The sequence below is a fragment of the Stigmatopora argus genome, chromosome 17 (assembly GCF_051989625.1).
Source record: "Stigmatopora argus isolate UIUO_Sarg chromosome 17, RoL_Sarg_1.0, whole genome shotgun sequence".
In the NCBI taxonomy this organism is placed as follows: Eukaryota; Metazoa; Chordata; class Actinopteri; order Syngnathiformes; family Syngnathidae; genus Stigmatopora; species Stigmatopora argus.
In genome coordinates this window covers 1,328,422-1,349,967 of record NC_135403.1, presented here as the reverse complement: position 1 = coordinate 1,349,967, position 21,546 = coordinate 1,328,422, and the positions used below count along the sequence as shown (strand labels likewise).

The window sequence follows — 21,546 nt, the reverse complement described above, 5'->3', positions numbered from 1 at the left end:
GAGACCAAGGCACAAAGTCCTGCATTTTGGCAGGAGTCGTATAATTTGTTTTGACCCCACCACCACCATAGGTCAGAACGTGGAATCAGGGGTGCAGTCTGTTTTAGGACGTGGCCACACCACGTCACATTTATCGCTCCCAGTGCCGGACCGTGCCCTGTGAGGACTAAACAGGTAAAATGATTAAACGCGACATGTGTTGAAAAGTTAGGCTTGTCCTTTGCTGCCGTTGTAGCTGGGTAGACATTATTCCATTTCATACATTTTGGGCTTACATCTTCTTTTGTCATTATCTCCTTTACACAATCAGGAGTAATTTGTGCGGGCACTACTCGTAAGAGAGGGCGGGGCCCCATACATGTTATGCAGGTTTGATTTATAGTAATAGCTGCATTTTCCATCAACAGCAACCAATTATTTCTTACCGCCTCCCGTTTGGGAACTCCCCGTTGCAGAAATGAATTCTCTGGTCATCTCAGATTTTAATTTTACTATGGCGGATCCGGGTGTTTCCATCCATAGACATGGTCATTGTTGTTGAGACACAATTGTAGATTTTTGTAAAAAGAGTCTTCTCCACCTGCCCATGGACTTAGGAAAAACGTCAGACAAGGATCCACAAGTTAATTTGTCAGTCTGAATAATGATTTGTAATGCCCCCACCGTATGGGTTAATTTTATCGAAGGCCTGATGGTTTTTTCGCACGCGTGTGTCATCCAAGCTTGCCAATCTAGACCAGTTTCTGCAACAAGGTTTCCCCAATCTGTTTTAGGACTGTTATGTACCACACATATTCTATAAAATCCATATGTATCCTTTGAAATGGATATGTAGCTTTTGTAGCTTGACATAAGGGGGAATCGCCCGTGTTTTGGCCATATATCTGCATATAGATTGAATATATAACCTCCCCCTCTTTTGAGGCATGAAATTTACCATGACTCAAAATGGCAGCCCTCCCAGATAAGTCTTTTGTTTTTGTTTAGTCCCCCTGGTTCCCAAAATTTCCCATTGCAGAAATCAAAAAATTTCATTTGGCGAAATTCTTTTCTTTTTGTTTCTGTCCTACTCTGCCACCGCCGTCCTTGAAAGGCTTATCAGCGATTTCAGAAATATTCCACCTTGATATTAGAATATTGATATATCTTGGTGGCCAGCCAATTAAAACACAAAAGACAGACACTCATCCACGCTCGCACTCATAATCAAGGAATTTGCTTTGAGTGCTCCCCCAATCATCCATAATTTTGGTTTGTTGGAGTAAAACTGGAGTACCCAGAGAAAACCTACGCATTCTTGAGGACACCAGGAATACTCCACACTCCGGAAGGTCTGGATCCACTCCGCATTAGTAGATCCTCGAACCGCAAGATTGATGCCTGAAGAAACTAGATAATTAATGTATTAGATTCAGATGCCACATATCTAAAAATAGAAATTTGTTCAATTGCCACCGCCCCTTACCCCAGTCAGTCAGCATGTAGACTGCCATGCGAGTGGCTGTGATTAACTATCTATTCGCCAATAATGCAATAACGGAAAAGTTGTGACACATTGAAACACACACACACACCTTTTTATTTAACCGTTTGTAAAAAAACTATCTCCATGTTCTGCATTAAGTTACACCCCCTTTCAATGTTATCGAATTTTGCCCATTCTAGTCAACCCATCTACTTAAAGCATTTCTCCAAGGTTGATATTTTATAATTTGGAGATGTTATTTTTAAAACATAGACATTATTTCATCACTTGTTTCACACCATGAAAGGCCCCACCTGAATTTAGATTTTTTTTGTAGATATTCCCCTTTATCTAAGCTTGTTACTGCCAATCGTTATCACCGTAACATTCAGGTGTATTAACCCCATAATTGCAATGCAGTAAGTTTTGGCTAAATTCTTAATTTGTATGCCCCTAAAGTAATAGACAGTAATAACGTCCCAATAGTCATCAATATGACCTATACCAAAGCATATTCCCCCTTTAGGCCAAACAGGGAACGCCTTTTGTGCACTTAAAGGCGCTCCATGTTTCTTCTAGGGAAACTATGCCTATCCTTAACGAATTATCTTATCTACCCCAGCCAGGTTGAATTTACCTAACAATTTGGACGAATGCCATGAAATTTCTCATTTCTGCATTGTTAATTTCATGTCTGATCCCTTTAACAACCAAAGAACTCTTAATACCTAAGACATAAATTGCAAATCACCCCATACTATGTTTACTTAAGATAAGAGCCATTTCTTATAGCTCCCTATTACCACAAGAAAAATCTACAATAATTAAATTAGAGAAATCCACCTTTTACTAGGCATTTCCTAATTACAATTTTCAATGCTTAATAAAGGACCCACAAATTGTCACCAATATGCCATAATATTGTAAAAAAAATCCATTCTTTTTTCTTTAACCAGCCAATCTCCTATATTAAAGTATTTTGAACAATCCAACCATTCAAAAACAGTAATAATATCGTTTTATCCTCCAAAACTAGCTCTCTTCAATTAAGAGCCCTTTGAACTTCACAAAACAAAAAATAAAATAATAATAATAGCATTATTCCCAATTCCAAAGCTTTTACCAAATCAATCTTTGCCAAACAGATTTTCTATCACCTCGAAAGACATTTCTGATTAAATCCCAAAAATAAATGCGAAGATAATCGCGGAACCCTGCATCCCTTGCAGACCATGTTTTGTTCTTATTCTGAAATGTTTAAACGGAAGCGCGCCCTTAGCCGCTGACTGTGACCTTCACGCTCGCTGCAGAAGCAGCATTCTTATCTTTTGTTTACAAATTCCAAAACGCTCTCTTTTCTTTTTGTGCACAATATTTCCCAAGACCCCATAATCACAATATGCTGCAAGTACAACTATATCATAGCAAAAACCTATTTCTGCCCTCAAGTTTGCTTCAGCACCCCCCAAGGCCAATTATTGTAATATTCTCCACGGAAGGGGTCCCCCAAAAATTTTAGTCGCTTGTGCGGTCGCCTACTATACTGTATTATAATGTCTAACACTGTCAAATCAGCCGCACCAAAACAGAGCACTTCCCCCGCAATCGAAGCATTATTCGGCAAGTTTAGAGTATGACCAAAACGCAGTTTTGGCAACCTCGCTAAACATTTAATTGGCTGTTTTGTATTTCTGTTAACCAAAATATTCCCGCTAGCAGACGGGAACGAAACCAGGATAAGCCATAATAAGCCATTTTATTCCAGTACATTGACAGTACATTTAGTTACTATTAACAAGGTATGCCTAGCATTTGGAAATAACCATTTTAATTGCCATTTTACAACTTTCAGCATCACACAAAAAATTCCAATTGAATTCATTCACAAAGAATGTGATCTCTGGTTTAAAATTAGCTCAACATCCTCATGTTCAAAATCCTCATTCAAATCATTTTGAGCAGGCCTGTCTTGTTTTTAGAGACCTTTTTGTCCAGGCAATCACGCGATATATGCCCCAATTCTCCACAAACCCAGCACATAGCATTTTTGAAAACCCGATTTCTATTCTGTCCCCGTCAGCCGAGGAGGCCGCGCTATCTTTTATTTTTTCACACAACGGACCCGTTTTATCACTCTTCTTTTTTAAAACCTCTTCAGCATGGACCGCCTGATTTACGTATTGTTCAAGCGTGCCCGTAGGCCTATCTATCCAGTGTTTTTCAGTCCATTCCCTAAGCGTATAATTTGAATGAGCATGCAACACATTTTTTTAGCTGCTCCTGATAAAGGCTGCCCACCGCGTGGTCTTCAGCGATGCCGCTGTTGGCCTTAAAACAAGCCGTCATCCTGATTTGATATTCTGCAAAAGGCTCACCATCCCTCTGCTTAGCTCTGCTGATCACGGTATAATTAGCTTTTGTTTTAAACTTCCCCGTAACCCGATCAATCAGTTCATGCACTCTCAAATTCAAATCACGACCGTCATGACACAACGGGCCACCATCAGCTTTTGGATTCCAATCACCTCTAACAGCATGCCAATCACCTTTTAACGCGAACATCCAAATTTGCTGCGTTTCCACCCCATACCCCATTCAGGTGATAAGATCGTCTAATGTCCTCCATTTGCAAGACAAACACCCCCACATCAACCTTATGCGACGTGATGCCTTCTACGGCCTTTTTCACGTCGTCCTGCGTCCAAGTCCTGTGAACCAGGATAGTAGGAGCCTGCTCCTTGCCCACATTAGGATTAGCAACTTCGATCATGGGATATTGTTCAATAAACACATCACTCATTGGCGGCGCCCCAGGCTGGGGAGATAGCGTTTCTCCCCATGTCTTTGACCATTCCCCCACGGGCCCTCCCGACCTGGTCAGCCGGTCGTTCATATTTGTCGGAGGGGGCCTCGGCAATATCTCCTCCTTTTTAACAACAACAACACACTTCTTCCCCACCGGGCCAGTCTCATCGTCCTCTTTTCTGTGGAATAACACAGCCTCTGTGTTTCCATTCCCACCGTTATCAACTGATTTAACCCATCCATTACTCCGTTTCCTTGCCATCATAAACCAATAATAGGTATCATTATATCCCTCCTGCTCCATTTTGTTAAGGTTTCCCCCATGCTTAGCACGTATTTTATCCTGCAGTATCATCTCATGCATATTAAGCTGGCCAGCAAACCCATATTTGTTTATCCATAAATTTAGGTGTTTAACCCTTGTAGCGCTTTGATTTTCAACAATCCAATCTTTACACGGCAGACGCATCTTTGGATCGTCGTCAATAGCCGCTTTACTGTTTGCACCACCCATTTTTGGAGTGGATTTGTGTGTATCCCCGTAGTACCTTTTTTCCTGTTTCCCCTTAGGCTTTAACAACTACGCACACACAACCAACGTCGACCACCACATTTTTATAGACCCCACCGTGTCTACCTGCTAGTGACTAGTATCCGCAGGGTTTTAAAATCGCCATCCCCAGGACGCGAGCCTTACTTCTCAAAATAAGGCCATCGCGTGTGATGCCCTTCGCGCATTTGGAGCCCGTCAACAATATGCAGCCATCACACGCGGACTCGGCAGAAATGTCGATAGATGCTTACCCAGAGGATAGTCGTCAACCGATTAGAATTCAGGCGCTGCTGAGAAATAATCCAGCCTGGAAAAGGGATTCTCGCCGTGCACGGTCACTCCAGATATTGAACTGCAGCGTCTGGATTCCTTATCGGTGTGTTGACCCCGGCTACTCGAAGGACCAAATGTTGGAATAATGATTCAAACCTTTTAAATCATTATTAGTAATATTTAATTAAAATAGGAAAACATCTTTCAACAAATTCTGCTTACAACTTGCAAGGAGGTGCCTTGTGACGTCGTCTCAGTCCACAAAGCATTCTGACGAGCGGCATACTCTTTGGTCCATTTAGCGGCACATAACCAAAACATTCAAAGGTAATCTGATTTAAACAATTGCATAAGCAAAAACAACTGTCTCAACTGTTTTGAACAATTGTATAAGCTTAACCGAATAACATCATGAAGGTTATAAAAACAACTGTCTTTATCGGAACACCTGCGTAAGAATTTGCACAATAAGCAAAACAACGGCATTTGAATTTGCACCAGTAAGCATAATAATTTCTTTATAAGGTAAACAGAGCAAATCAGTTTAATGTAAACAAAGCAGTATTTTCAAATCTGCTGCTGGAGTCCCGTCAAAACAGTCTCGTTGGGTTCTGCCGAAGAGTGTCCGAAAACAATGTGTCCTCGAGCTGTGGGCCTTGGAGTAAGCGTTTGTCTTCGTTGAAAACACATATTAATTCTAACTCTAACATAAAAGCAACAATATATGTATATATATATATATATACATATATATATATATATATATATATATATATATATATATATATATATATATATATATATATATATATATATTGTTTAATATAGTTACACATTTAGGATGAGCATTACTATTCCTAATAAGCATTATATTGATTAATATAGTGAGCATGTATATTAGAAGGCTTTATATTCCTAAATAAGCATTGCAAACACATTTATAATAATGATTACTCCAACACAGGCATATTAACTTCCTTATGATATTGACCCTAATAATGTATTTTTGATTCATACAGTATCTCAAAAATACCACTTGTAGTGACTTTTTAAAAGATTTTTCATTCAAAGTAACACATTTGTACTCCCTATATATATATATATATATATATAAATATATAAATAAATAAATATACAGTGGTACCTCGAGATACGAGCTTAATCCGTTCCGGGACTGAGCTCGTATGACAAGATTCTCGTAACTTGAGCGGAAGTTTCCCATTGAAATGAATGGGAAACAAATTAATTCGTTCCAACTCTCTGAAAAAAACACCAAAAACAGGATATTGGATTGGAAAAAATGTTTTATTTCTTATAATTCGCCATATATTGACAAAGTAACAAATAACGAGTGGTTTAATAGTAATAAAATATGTTTAATAGAAGTAAAATTAGACGCATTTCGCGGAGGGGAAGGGAACGGCATACACACGGAGGCGGAGGGGGGGGGCTGTTCGGGGGGACTTTATCCACGGCAACGCCGCACTCGTGTAAAACATGTTTTATTTCATCTAATTCGCCATGTATTGACAAAGTAATAAATAACGAGTGGTTTAATAGTAATAAAATGTGTTTAATAGAAGTAAAATTAGACGCATTTCGCGGAGGGGAAGGGAACGACATACACACGGAGGCGGAGGGGGGGGCTGTTCGGAGCTGACTTTATCCACGGCAACGCCGCACTCGTGTAAAACATGTTTTATTTCTTCTAATTCCCCATGTATTGACAAAGTAATAAATAACGAGTGGTTTAATAGTAATAAAATGTGTTTAATAGAAGTAAAATTAGATGCATTTCGCGGAGGGGAAGGGAACGACATACACACGGAGGCGGAGGGGGGGGCTGTTCGGGGCTGACTTTATCCACGGCACTCGTAAACGAACAAACAAATTTAAATTAACTTGGATTAATATATACAGACACTCAACGTTTAATGTAACTTCACACAAAACTGAATTCTAATTTAGTTTTAATCTTTTTTACCTTTGTAACGGGTTGGCCCCACCCCGACGTTCCGCCGGAGCCTTCAAAACGAACGCATCAAGAGTTGTTTGGAACTTGCCGCTTCCTCGTGTCTGATTACCGAGTGTACATATATTCCAGATCTTTTCTTTGCAAAACTCTGCCGATCCATTGTTGTTTACCTGGTATGTAAATGTAGACCAAAGTGGGGGGAAAAACGGGTATGGAAATGCAAAGTCCGCCCAATGCTCGTAGAAAGATTTTATACACGAAAGAGATGGAAAAAAAAAATGCCATGGCCACCTGGCTTGGTCGCATCACGAAATTTTGACCGCATCACGGGCGAATTATTCGATCGACATTTCCCTCGTAAGACGAGCATTTTGTATGACGAGGTACCACTGTATATATATATATATATATATACGTATATATATGTATATATATGTAAATATATATATATATATATATATATATGTATATATATAAAGAAATCACAAAATGTTAATGCTTGTTGTTGATTGTGTTTGTTTGAATTCTTAATGCTGTGTTTATTAAATGTGTGTTCATGTTTGTGTGCTATGTTGCATATATATCCTATAAAATGTAATCGATGCACCGTACATTACCCTTCCTAACGTATCCACTGGTACTGTCCATTTTTTTTACCTATTAATAGAGAAAATCCACTGTTAGGTTTATCCTTAGGTATTTCCAAACTCAGCTTTCAATAAAAAAGGCATCTGTAGTCACATCTCCATTTAATTCTTGCAAGAAGAGAATACATCCACCCGCTCGTCCGGTCAAGATTATTCTAACAACTCGAAGTCCGTTTCGCTAATGTATTCATAAGATTTTAACGCCATGCCCCACAGAAGTCTAAACATTCGTAGAGTCTCACAACAATTTTGTACAGTTATCAAAACAATTGTAGGTCTTGTCGAATCTTCCCAAGAGAGTTTCGATGCGAACCCTCCAGTCAAGAGGTCCTTCCCAAAACAGTCCATGGTTCCCAAGAGCGCTTGTTGTGAGACCATCTTCCGAAGCCGAAAACAGTCCTCAGTTCCCAAGATCACCTGTTGTGAGCCCTCCGACGCCGAAAACAGTTTGCAGTTCCCAAGAGCACTTGTTGTGAGACCTCTCCATGCCCAAGGCCATTCCCGTGTCCTCTTGATGTGAACCACAGTCCTTACTTTAGCAAGAGATGCATTAAAATGGCTTTTATTAATGCCAATAACTCTAACATAAAAGCACAGCGATCAACACATATATATTGTTTAATATTGTTACACATTTAGGATGAGCATTACTATTCCTAATAAGCAAATATATTGATTAATATTGTAAGCATGTTTATAATAAGGCTTTATATTCCTAAATAAGCATTGCAAACACATTTATAATAATGATTACTCCAACATCCACGATGCACCAAGGACGACGCGAAAGTCGAACAGCGAAATGCCGAGGGAACACTGCACATTTTCCTCTCAGTTGCTTAAGTAAATATGTGCCTCTTATCATGGGAAGGGTGATTGGTGACCTCCTGACTTTTTCCATTACAGGTGGCCCGCCAGGTATGCTTGGCTCCTGCTTTCCGGGATGTTCTGCGCTGGCGCCATTGGGTCAGAATCGCCCGTTGTATCTGATTTAGCTTTGCTGAACTACGCACCAAAATGTTCACTAGTTCCTAATAGTGTTGCCCCAATGGTAATAATTTGACGAAATGTCTGCAACAGAATTTTTTACCTTTAAAGTCCAAGATTGATTTTTTCAGCAACAAAATTCAGGAGCAAAATATTTAATTGCCCCCCCAAAAATAATTTCTGCAGAAAAATTATCGATGCTGATACCATATTTTTGTAGATTTTGTTAGCCAATAGTTTTTTAGTTTTTTAAAGCATGGTGATTATGAAAGACAATCAAACACTCAAAGGCAATGTTCCCACTAATTTTTCGTTGGTCTGGGCAGAAAGACAACCTCCCTGAGCGCACTGAGTACCAGTGTGAGCGACATCATCAGTACTCGGATGATTCGCCTAAATACGTTTCGCCGACGGACGTTTGACAGACGGGCAGGTCGCCGAATGGACGTTCCGCCGAACGGAGGTTTCGCCGAAACGGGATTCGCGCGCTCGCACCGCCCCCGGATCGTGTGTACATGTTTTTCAACCTCGCCCCGCGGGCCATATTCGGCCCGTTAGGATTTTTAATCCGGCCCGCCGCCGGCGTTGTCCAAATTATAGTAAAAATCAATGATTCATTTCCCTTTGCCGCTCATCACTCTCAATTTATTAGTCTACCATCAATGGCAGCCCGGGAATAAGCAATCTTGGGCGGGCATGGCAACCCGGGAATAAGCACTCTTGGGCGGGCATGGCAGCCCGGGAATAAGCACTCTTGGGCGGGCATGGCAGCACGGGAATAAGCACTCTTGGGCGGGCAGATGTAGCAGAACCGAGCCGTAAAATGACAGCAATTGGGTCAAATCCATCTTAAAACAGCATTTAATGATTAAATACAAATACTCGAGCTCTTTGGACATTAGAACCGAGCCCAGGGAAGTGAATTCCTCGGTAAAATGTCGCGATGGAGGCAAAAAAACGTCTATATACGTCCATTCGCCAAACGGCTCAAAATGCTCTCAAATTCAGTCAAATCCAGCCGAAAACAACGTTTAATGATTAAATACAAATACTGGAGCTCTTTGGACATTAGAACCGAGCCCAGGGAAGTGAATTCCTCGGTAAAATGTCGCGATGGAGGCAAAAAAACGTCCATATATGTCCATTCGCCAAACGGCTCAAAATGCTCTCAAATTCGGTCAAATCCAGCTGAAAACAGCGTTTAATCATTGAACTAACAAATGCTAGTATTTATATTTAATCATTAAACACTGTTTGAACGAACGTTCATTCGGCGACCTGTCCGTCTGTCAAACGTCCATCGGCGAAACGTCTTTAGGCGAATCATCCGGTCACGACATCATCATTGCTCGCTATGGGCGCACCAGTATCACACCTGCCACAAGCAGGTGCATGTCAATGTTCCCTCTAATTTTTCATGTAAAACATGCTGTAAAACACGAAAAACATAAGAGTGGACAAAGCTACTGCCACTGGCTGCCGCTTAAACGGCGCCATCATGGGGAAAGGGGTAAAAAAAAAAATACTGCGCCCCATATGATTGCTGCTGCGCAGAGAAGACGAGAGTAGTGCGCAATTGCGCACGCGCGCACCTTAGAGGGAACATTGCTCAAAGGCTACTGTCAGCAACACAATGCGCCGCCAGAGATTCAAATCCTGCATTGCCAGTCGTGTCCCCCTGCCTAAGCCAGTACACATCCAGGCCCGTCTGCGGTTCGCTAGCGAGCATTTGGATGATCCAGAAGAGGACTGGGAGAATGTGTTCTGGTCTGATGAAACCAAAATAGAACTTTTTGGTAGAAACACAGGTTCTCGTGTTTGGAGAAGAAAGAATACTGAATTGCATCAGAAGAACACCATACCCACTGTGAAGCATGGGGGTGGAAACATGCTTTTGGGCTGTTTTTATGCATAGTGATCAGGACGATTGATCGGTGTAAAAGTAAGAATGAATGAGGCCATGTATCGAGAGATTTTGAGTGAAAATATCCTTCCATCAGCAAGGACATTGAAGATGTGACGTTGCCGGGTCTTTCAGCATGACAATGATGGTACTCGGATGATTCGCCGAAAGACGTTTCGCCGACGGACGTTTGGCCGACGGACAGGTCGCCGAATGGACGTTTCGCCGAATGAACGTTTGGCCGAACGGACGTTTCGCTGAAACGGGATTCACGCGCTCGCCCCGCCCCCGGATCGTGTGTGTACATTTTTTTCAACCTCGGCCTGCGGGCCATATACGGCCCGTTACAGATTACATTCATTTAGGAATAACAAGGGCATGTACTGCCCCCCGCTGAACATATTTCTAAATACGTACTACAATATGCTGCCAATTTTTTATTTTATCCTTGCGTTTAAAGTAGTAGCCGTTTGGAGATCACGCAGAACAGTACGTGACAGAAGAAATAGAGAAAATAAAGTAGTAGTAACAGTAAGTACTACTGTTATGAAATTGTAAATCCAAAAATCCTACTCCAGAAAATTTACACCAGCATAGAAAACGTTGAGATTAATCTTTGAATTAAGGTTCTCAGCAAATCATTTTGAATATATATTTCCTTAAATATGGCAAATGCCTACTACTTTAAACGCAAGGATAAAATAAAAAATATAAAACAATGGTAGCACGTATGTACTTGTATTTAGAAATATGTCCAGCAGTACATTTTGAGATGTAGATTTAAAGTGGAAGTAGAACGCAGTCTTCTTGTTCTTGTGGTTTGACCGGTCTTTTTTTCTCTAACATATAAATTTCATAAAACATATATTAATTGTAATTTCTTGTAAACTGTGTGAGTGAAAAAAAATAAAGTGTTTAATTTATTATTTTCTTAAACAAATAAAAGTGGGGATGTTTCGATTGGATGTTTACACCGGACATCTGGGTACCAGATAGATCTACAGCAGCCAGCCAGGTCTACATTCTACCTTTTGAGAGCAAAGTGATTGGGAAATACGAATACAACAGGGTTATGGCGGTATTAAATGCAATCCAATGAGACACAGGCACTCATCAAATGCCGTAACTCCGCCTTTAGATCAGGGGACAAGATAAAATATAGAGCTGCCAGAGCTGAGCTGAAAAGAGGCATTAAAAAGGCCAAGGCAGCATATACCAAGAAAATTGAGGAGCACTTCACAGAAAATAACCCAAATAAGATGTGGCAAGGAATACGACATATTACCAACTACAATAACAATAATATGTCTGTTAATGCAGATGCCTCACTAGCGGAGAAATTGAACCGTTTCTTTGCCCGCTTTGAGACTGACAAATCAGACCCAGTCTCAACACCCCCACCACCACCCTGCAGCAATACACTGACGTTCCGGGAACAGGAAGTGAGACTGGTAATGCGGTCTGTGAACACCAGGAAGGCTGCTGGCCCAGACGGAGTACCTGGGAAGGTGCTCAAAGCCTGTGCTGACCAGCTGGCTGGAGTCTTCACAAACATTTTCAATTGTTCCCTGCAACAATCCATCATTCCATCCTGTCTGAAATCTGCCACCATCATCCCTGTCCCCAAAAAGCCAACCATTGGCAGCATGAATGATTATAGGCCTGTTGCCCTCACGCCTGTGATCATGAAGTGCTTTGAAAAGTTGGTAGCCCGCCATATCAGGAATACAATCCCTCCCTCAATTGACCCTCACCAGTTTGCTTATAGAGCAAACAGGTCCACTGAGGATGCTATTGCCATTGCTCTTCATACAGCACTGAGCCACCTGGAACACCATGGGAACTACGTGAGGATGCTCTTCATTGACTATAGCTCAGCCTTCAACACCATAAAACCGGACATTCTGACTGACAAACTCTCCCACCTTGGACTATCCTCTTCAATCTGCTGTTGGATAAAGAACTTCTTGACCAACCGACCACAGACTGTTAGACTTGGTCCCCACCTCTCTTCCTCCATTACACTAAGCACTGGCTCCCCTCAAGGCTGTGTACTGAGTCCTCTTCTGTACTCCCTGTACACACACGACTGTACACCCACCCACCAGTCTAACGCCATCATCAAATTCGCTGACGACACCACTGTGGTCGGACTCATCTCAGGAGGGGATGAGTCGGCTTACAGAGATGAGGTCAACAAATTGTCTTCGTGGTGCTCGGTGAACAATCTCACACTGAACACCACGAAAACTAAAGAAATAATCCTGAACTTTCGCAAACACGGCACAGATCTGGCCCCACTCCTCATAAATGGAGTATGTGTAGACAGGGTCCAGTCCTTCAAATTCCTGGGGGTCCACGTCACGGATAAGCTCTCATGGTCTACAAACATCACGGCAGTGGTGAAGAAGGCTCAGAAACGACTCCATTTCCTCAGGGTACTTAGGAAGAACAACTTGGGCACCAAGCTTCTGATAACCTTCTATAGAACCACTGTAGAGAGCATCCTGGCGTACGGCATCACAGTGTGGTACGCTGGAAGCACGGCGGCAGACAAAAAGGCCATGCAGAAAGTGATTAACACTGCCCAGAGGATTGTCGGCTGCTCTCTGCCCTCACTGGAAGACATTGCCAGCCCTCGTTACCTCAGCAGAGCCAAGAACATCATAGGGGACCCTTACCACCCTGGTCACAATCTGTTCCAGCTGCTGCCCTCTGGCAGACGCTATAGGTCCCACAAAGCACGGACAAATAGGCTTAAGGACAGTTTTTTCCCCACATCCATCAGAAATCTAAACTTGCGGTAACATAACACACATTCCCTTCTGCGGTAATATTAAAAGATGTTTGGGTGGTGATCTGCCTCCTACTAGCTGACTGAAGTAAGGTAAGTGGAAGACAGTGAGAGGTAAGCGAGAGGTAAGCGACCTGTGTCCACAACAGCAGAATGCCAAATTACAAGTCCGTAACTTGCACTTATTTAGGTCTTTTGCCGAGTAAACGCAGCTTATGGAGAAGCACCACCAATTTCGTCACACGCAGTTTCTGCGTGTGATGACAAGTAGGCTTTTTGTGTTGTTGCTAATGACGACAGGGCCTATGTCAGATTATTATTAATATTATTATTATGCCCAGACAGACCAAAAAGTCATACGCAGCTATTAATGAATGGTTGAAAAAGCTCACGGATGACTATGAAAACACGGATCGATTTCCAAACAAACTACAGTACTTAGAAGCCATTGTGCTTAATTTGTAAGTTTTACTGTTTTAATAAAAACTGCCACTGCCATCTGTGAATTCCCTTTGTACATAATTTGTAAGTTTGAATTGTATTTGTAATTTTTGTACATAGTTTGTATTGTATTTGTAATTTTTGTATATAGTTTGTGTTATATTTGTAATTTTTGTACAACATTTATACGTTTTTACTGCTTTAATAAAAACACCATCTGTGAATTTGCTTTGTCTTCTTTTTAATAAAATATTTTTTAATGGCAGCTTATTGATAATGTGTTTAATATTAAAAAGCAAGTAAAATGATTATCTTTGTACTGGCTCTTGACTAATTTATTTGAACCATGTCTATTTACTCCCAAATGACCCATTACTAAACTTGCATCCAGAGGATGGTACTCTTTGCCTGACGGATTTTGTGTCAGTTGACTTATATAGTCTTATTCATGTTGTTTACGTCTGACGGTGAGCAGTGTTCAGCGAATTTGTTTTGTGATCCATTTGTCATTCAACTACAATAATCCTTTTGGTGACCCTTGCTGACCCACAGCACTGGTAAAAACAACCTACACCTCTTGGCAAGACGACTAAACTGAAAGGAATGGTAAACATGCAAAAGAGAAAAAACAACAATGAGAAACATCCCCACTTTAATTTGTTTAATAAAATAATAAATTAAACACTTTAATTTTTTTCACACAGTTTACAAGAAATTACAATTAATATACATTGGATGAAATTTATGATATGTTAGAGAAAAGACCGGTCAAATAGCATCTCACTTTTAGTTCAATAACAATATTTTAATTTTAAATAATATCCCATTTTGGGAAATATATATTCAAAATGATTTGCTGAGAACCTTAATTCAAAGATTAATCTCAACGTTTTCTATGCTGGTGTAAATTCTGGAGTAGGATTTCTGGATTTACAATTTCATAACGGTAGTACTTACTGTTACTACTACTTTATTTTCTCAATTTCTTCTGTCACGTACTGTTCTGCGTGATCTCCAAATGGCTACTACTTTAAACGCAAGGATAAAATAAAAAATATAAAAAATTGGCAGCACATTGTAGTACGTATTTAGAAATATGTCCAGCGGGGGGCAGTACATGCCTTTGTTATTCCTAAATGAATGTTATCTGTAACGGGCCGTATATGGCCTGCGGGCCGAGGTTGAAAAACATGTACACACACGATCCGCACGCGAGCGTGCGAATCCCGTTTCGGCCAAACGTCCATTCGGCCAAACGTTCATTCGGCCAAACAGCTATTCGGCCGAATGAACATTCGGCGAAACGTCCATTCGGCAACCTGTCCGTCGGCCAAACGTCTTTCGGCCAAACGTCTTTCGGCGAATCATCCGGTCACGGACAATGATCCAAACACACAGCCAGGGCAACAAAGGAGTGGCTTTGTAAGAAGCAATTCAAGGTCCTGGAGTGGCCGAGCCAGTCACCAGATCTCAACCCCATAGAAAATCTGTGGAGGGAGTTGAAAGTCCGTGTTGGCCAACGACAGCCCCAAAACATCACTGCTCTTGAGGAGATTTGCATGGAGGAATTGACGAAAATACCAGCAACAGTGTGTGACAAGCTTGTGAAGAGTTATAGAAAACGTTTGGCCTCCGTTATTGTATATATATATGTATATATATATGTGTGTATGTATGTGTATATATACATGTGTATGTATGTGTATATATATATACCGTATTTTCACGACTATTCGGCGCATCGTATTTTTAGCCGCAGTGTCAGTAACGAGTGCTATTTCTGTATTTTAAACACACAAAGCACGCACCGTTTTTTTAGACGCATATATATTATATATGGATGAATATCGAAACGCAATAGGACTGGCTACCGGAAGCGGCCTATTTCCGGGTTCCGGTGCGCAGTGACTGCTGGGAAATATAGTTCTTGCACGCTACACCCACACGCTAAAAACACGTTTTTAAAAAGGCAACGGAAGCAAAACTGAGTTCGGTTGTACTTTATTTAGACATTTTACAACTTACTCACGTCATCATCACCCACAAATCCATCAAAGTGCTCATTTTCTGTGTCCGAATTAAACAATTGCCCAAATTTGTCTTCCAAAACGCCGGGTCCAGCGATTGTAGTTCTCAAGCCTCCGGGAATGACGGCAAGCTCCGAGTTAATATATGTAATATATATATATATATATATATATATATATATATATATATATATATATAGTTCGCAGTCTACCTTTGAATGCTCCGTTGACGCCAACATCTAGCGGCAGGATTTCTTTTGTAAATACAGCCTAAATGATCATACTGGGTGTATTGAAGAACTGGGTGTATTAAGAACTCGATATCCCAGCAGTCACTGCGCAGTACTTTATCTACGGGAAATAACAGAGTCGGGGGCTGCCTGCTGTAGTTGTCTGATTGTCGACTGATTTATTTTATTTTATCGTGATAACAATTTTAGTATTGGTCCATATATAAAGCGCACTGGATTATAAGGCGCCCTGTCTATTTTGGAGAAATTTTTAGACTTATGTGCGCCTTATAGTCGTGAAAATACGGTATATATTTATATATTTCAGCGACACGCTTATTTATTTATTAACTTTTGTATTACCTATTTATGTGTCTGTATTCTCACCCTCTTGCTACTGTGACAGTGTAATTTCCTGAATACGGGATGAATAAAGTTATCTAATCTAAATATATCATATAGCAGACAAACAGTGATATTTGAGAAGTGAAATGAAGTTTATAGGATCTACAGAAAGTGTGCAATAATTATACGTAAACAAAAGTAGGCGTGAATTTTTTTTAGCTCTTCAACAGAAAGATTTGCAGAAATAACAGCCTCTAAGCGCTTCCGATAGCTTCTCGATTCTGGTTGAAGGTATTTTTGACCATTCTCTTTTACAAAACAGTTCAGTCAGGTTTGATGGTCTGCGAGCATGGACAGCCCGCTTTAAATCACCTCAGATTTTCAATTATATTCAGGTCTGGTGACTGAGATGACGATTCCAGAACGTTCTACTTTCTCTTCTGCATGAATGGCTTTGTAGAATTTGAGCACTGCTGAGGGTTGTTGTCCTGTTGAAGTATCCAACCTCAACTTTGTCACTGATTCTTGAACATTGTTCGGAAGTATCTGCTGATACTGACTGGAATCCATGCGACCTTCAACTTTAACAAGATTGCCAGTTCCTGCACTGGCCACACAAGCCCACATCATGATGGAACCACCACCTAATTTTACTCTGGGTAGCAAGTGTCTTGTGTCTTGGAATGCTGTGTTTTTCCTCCGCCATCCATACTGCCCCTTGTTATATCCAAATAACTCAATTTTAGTTTCATCAGTCCATAGCACCTTATTCCAAAACGAAGATTGCTTGTCCAAATTTGCTTTAGCATACATACCTCAAGTGACTCTGTTTTTGGACTGTACCCAGAAAAGGCTTCGGCTGCATCTCCTTGTGCAAAGTGTGCTGAATAATTGAATGATGCACTATGACAGCATCTGCAGCAAGATCATCTTGTAGGTCTTTAGAGCTGGTCTGTGCATTGAGTTTGACTGTTCTCACCATCCTTCTCCTCGGTTTATCTGAGATTTTTCTTGGCCTGTCTCTAGAACCGTGCCCGTTGTCTTCCATTTCCTCACTATGTTTCTCACAATGGAAAGTGACAGCTGAAATCTATGAGCTAGCTTTTTGTATGCTTCCCCTAAACCATGACGTTGAACAATCTTTGTTCTCAGGTCAATTGACAGTTGTTTTGAGGCTCCCATGTTGCCACTCTTCAGAGAAGATGCAAACAGAACAACTTGCCACTGGCCATCTTAAATACCCTTTCTCATGATTGGCTTCACCTGTGTATGTATGGTCAAGGGTCAATGAGGTTACCAAACAAGTTTTGTGTTCTAATAATTAGTGCTAAAGGTATTCTAATCAATAAAACAACAAAGGTGCCCAAATGTATGCATTTGCCTACTTTTATTTAAGTAATTATTGCAGACTTTCTATGAATCCTATCAACTTCATTTCACTTCTCAAATATCACTCTGTATATGATATATTTAACTGAAATTGCTCATCCGAACAACCAATGATTTATAAAGAAAAATCTTGAAAATGATCAGGGGTGCCCAAACCCTTTGATATGACTGTAATTACTCAAGCCAAAAACACCACAAGTGGAAAACCAGCCAAAAAAGATCAAGAGGCAGAAACTTGAAATGACCTCCACATGTAAATCCAGCCCTCTTTTGAGTGTATTCTAATTGTTGCCACTGTAGTGCACCTGTTGTTAATTCCATGAACACCAATAGTTGAAGGTTGTTAATGATTCCTTCAGATGCTTGGCCAACCAGAAAATTATCAGACAGGTTTAATTGATTACATGTCAGGCGCAATGGAAAAAAGTGTTCGTTTAATTTTTGTGAACAGTGTACATACAGTTGTGGTCAAAAGTTTACATACACTTGTGAAGAACATAATGTCATGGCTCTCTTGAGTTTCCAGTTATTACTACAACTCTGATTTTTCTCTGATGGAGTGATTGGAACAGATATTTCTTTGTCACAAAAAAAAATCATGAAGTTTGGTTCTTTTATGATTTTATTATGGGTTAACAGAAAAAGTGATCAAATCTGCTGGGTCAAAAATATACATACAGCAACACGAATTAGCAATTTTGGTGACTTAGAAAGTTGTGTCAGTGAAATGAGCTTCATAGCATGGCCTCTTAACTTCTTGTGAGTGATTATGAGTGACTAAAGCTGGTGATTTCTCTGAGGCAAACACCCACAAACGCTATAATGGGAAAGTCAAAGGAACTCAACATGGATCTGAAAAAGCGAATCCTTGACTTGAACAAGTCAGGAAAGTCACTTGGAGCCATTTCAAAGCAGCTGCAGGTCCCAAGAGCAACAGTGCAAACAATTGTTTGTAAGTATAAAGTGCATGGCACTGTGTTGTCACTACCACGATCAGGAAGAAAATGCAAGCTATCACCTGCTGCTGAGAGGAAATTGGTCAGGAGGGTGAAGATTCAACCGAGAATCACCAAAAAGCAGATCTGCCAAGAATTAGAAGCTGCTGGAACACAGGTGTCAGTGTCCACAGTCAAGCGTGTTTTGCATCTCCATGGACTGAGAGGCTGCCGTGCTCCAAAAGTGGCACCTTAAGGCTCGACTGAAGTTTGCTGCTGATACAATGGACAAAGATAAGACCTTCTGGAGAAAAGTTCTGTGGTCAGACGAAACAAAATCGAGCTGTTTGGCCACAATACCCAGCAATATGTTTGGAGGAGAAAAGGTGAGGCCTTTAACCCCAAGTACACCATGCCTACCGTCAAGCACGGTGGTGGTAGTATTATGCTGTGGGGCTGTTTTACTGCCAATTGAACTGGTGCTTTACAGAGAGTAAATGGGATAATGAAGAAGGAGGATTACCTTCAAATTCTTCAAGATAACCTAAAGTCATCAGCCTAAAGATCGGGTCTTGGGCGCAGTTAGGTGTTCCAACAGGACAATGACCCCAAACACACATCAAAAGTGGTAATGGAATGGCTAAATCAGGCTAGAATTAAGGTTTTCGAATGGCCTTCCCAAAGTCCTGACTTAAACCCCATTAAGAACTTGTGGACAATGCTAAAGAAACAAGTCCATGTCAGAAAGCCATCAAATTTAACTTGAACTGCACCAATTCTGTCAAGAGGAGTGGTCAAAGATTCAACCAGAAGCTTGTGGATGCCTACCAAAAGCGCCTAATTGAATTGAAAATGGCCAAGTGACATGTTACCAAATATTAGCGCAGCTGTATGTATATTTTTGACCCAGCAGATTTGGTCACTTTTTTCTGTTCACCCATAATAAAGTCATAAAAGAACCAAACGTCTTGAATGTTTTTGTGACAAAGAAGTATCTGTTCCAATCACTCTATGAGAGAAAAATCAAAGTTGTAGAAATAACTGGAAACTCAAGAGAGCCATGACATTATGCTCTTTATGAGTGTATGTAAACTTTTGACCACAACTGTATATGCTTTCAAAACCTGCTCTAGAAAGCGGTAATCGTCTGAATTATTTGTTCAAAAAATTGTATCAGACTGTAAAAATCCCATGTTGGATTAATCTATCTGGATCTAATTGGTGCAGCACTAGTACTGTATCTAGGTGTAAATTGTTTGGTAAAAGGCACCATATGCAAACAGAGTGAAGTATGTAGGAATCTTCTCCTACCTTCTGCTGGTGTGTGTGGCCGGTGTACACTGCTGGAAGCTGATTGGTGAAACACGAGTAAGGGGGGTGAGTATTACAAATTTCGATGGGCAAGTGACTACTAATGTCTGACCATATGTTCTCCCCTAGACGAGAATAATCGCGGAGTGCTTCGGCCGTGGCGCGTGTTTGCTGTCTTTCCCAGTGGCGCTTTATGTGGTCTGTTTCTACACACACCTGATGCTCCTGTACCGCAGCGGACCGCACGACCACATGATGAGCCCAGCCTTCCAAGCTAGCCTACAGGTAGGCACGTGTTAATGCACAATAGCTGCGAGGGACTACGAAGATATTTCTTAGGACTTATCGTATTTAATCGCATATGAGCCGCTTTTGTCGGACAAAAAAACGATGACTGAATTGAGGGTACGGCTTATATGCGCATAAAAACACGACATGCACGAAACTGCAAGTTGACAACACCATGACGTAATGTGGCCAATACGGTCATTTATCTCAAAATAGAGAAAAGAAACAGATAAAACACTAAATAAAATCTATTTGGGCGTCTATGAATATAATTCAAGGAAACAATAAACCGTATCTTGCATAAAACGTGAAAAACTCCCTTGTTCCAGTCACTACTCGCTCAGGGCGTTGCCATCTTACCGTGGTTAAACGTGCTCTGACTGGCCAGACGCAAGTACACTTACTTCTGCCTGCTATTGCTCGCTCAGGGCGCTGCCATCTTACCGTAGTTAGACATGCTCTGACCGTAGCGTTTACCATGTCAGCACATAGTCTCCCAATAGTTAAGAATGATCAAAGTTCTTGCGGTCGATCGTTAAAATATAAACCTTGATACCTGCGTAATGTGTATGCTATTATTGCACTCACAGACTAGGTGAACACTCCTTATCGGCATATTTCCTGGTTGTGCTTGCGTTACTTCCTTTTTGAATTTGTCTATGTGCAGACAACCCCTTACCTTTCGGAACACAGAAAGGAAATGATTGATTTGTGATTATGAAATGAATCAAAATTCCTCTTTGAATTTTTAAATCTTTTTATTTCTTGTTCGAAAGGGACAACTATTGCAGAATATGAACCATATCGAGATATTTGAACATTAAAAGCAATTGGGCCGTCACATCGTAAACTTCTGGTAAGAAAATTGTAATTTATGTCATTAAAAAGCATCGGGTTCTCATCAAGCTAGACTTATTTCTTTTTTTTTAAATTGAATAATTTGATATTTTGCATTTACAAAAACAGGCATATTAATGATATTGACCCTAATAATATGCTTTTGATTCATACAGTATCTCAGAAATACCATGTGTGATGATTTTTCTTAGGATTTTCCCTTCAAAGTAACACATTTGTACTCGCTATTGAAACCATAAATATGGAGGTGAAAATTGTGAATCAGGGGGCTTATACGCGAGAAATTGTAAAATTCAACAACTTTAAGTCTTATACGCGCA

At 40.6% G+C, this 21,546-nt stretch overlaps 1 protein-coding gene across 4 annotated transcripts in view; it reads left to right on the top strand.

The window, feature by feature from the left end:
* The window catches only part of pomt1 (protein-O-mannosyltransferase 1), a 123,438-nt gene that overhangs the window by 35,593 nt on the left and 66,299 nt on the right, over positions 1–21,546 (top strand). For 3 of the 4 annotated variants that reach the window (XR_013305878.1, XM_077624466.1, XM_077624464.1), the window contains exons 7-9: positions 8,625–8,684; positions 20,053–20,146; positions 20,210–20,365. Coding sequence is in view for 3 of the 4 variants with exons in the window: in XM_077624466.1 (XP_077480592.1) it covers positions 8,625–8,684; positions 20,053–20,146; positions 20,210–20,365 (310 nt within the window). In the remaining variant the exon portion in view is untranslated. The remainder of the gene's footprint in view (positions 1–8,624; positions 8,685–20,052; positions 20,147–20,209; positions 20,366–21,546) is intronic. The other variant, XM_077624467.1, reaches the window with a different exon arrangement.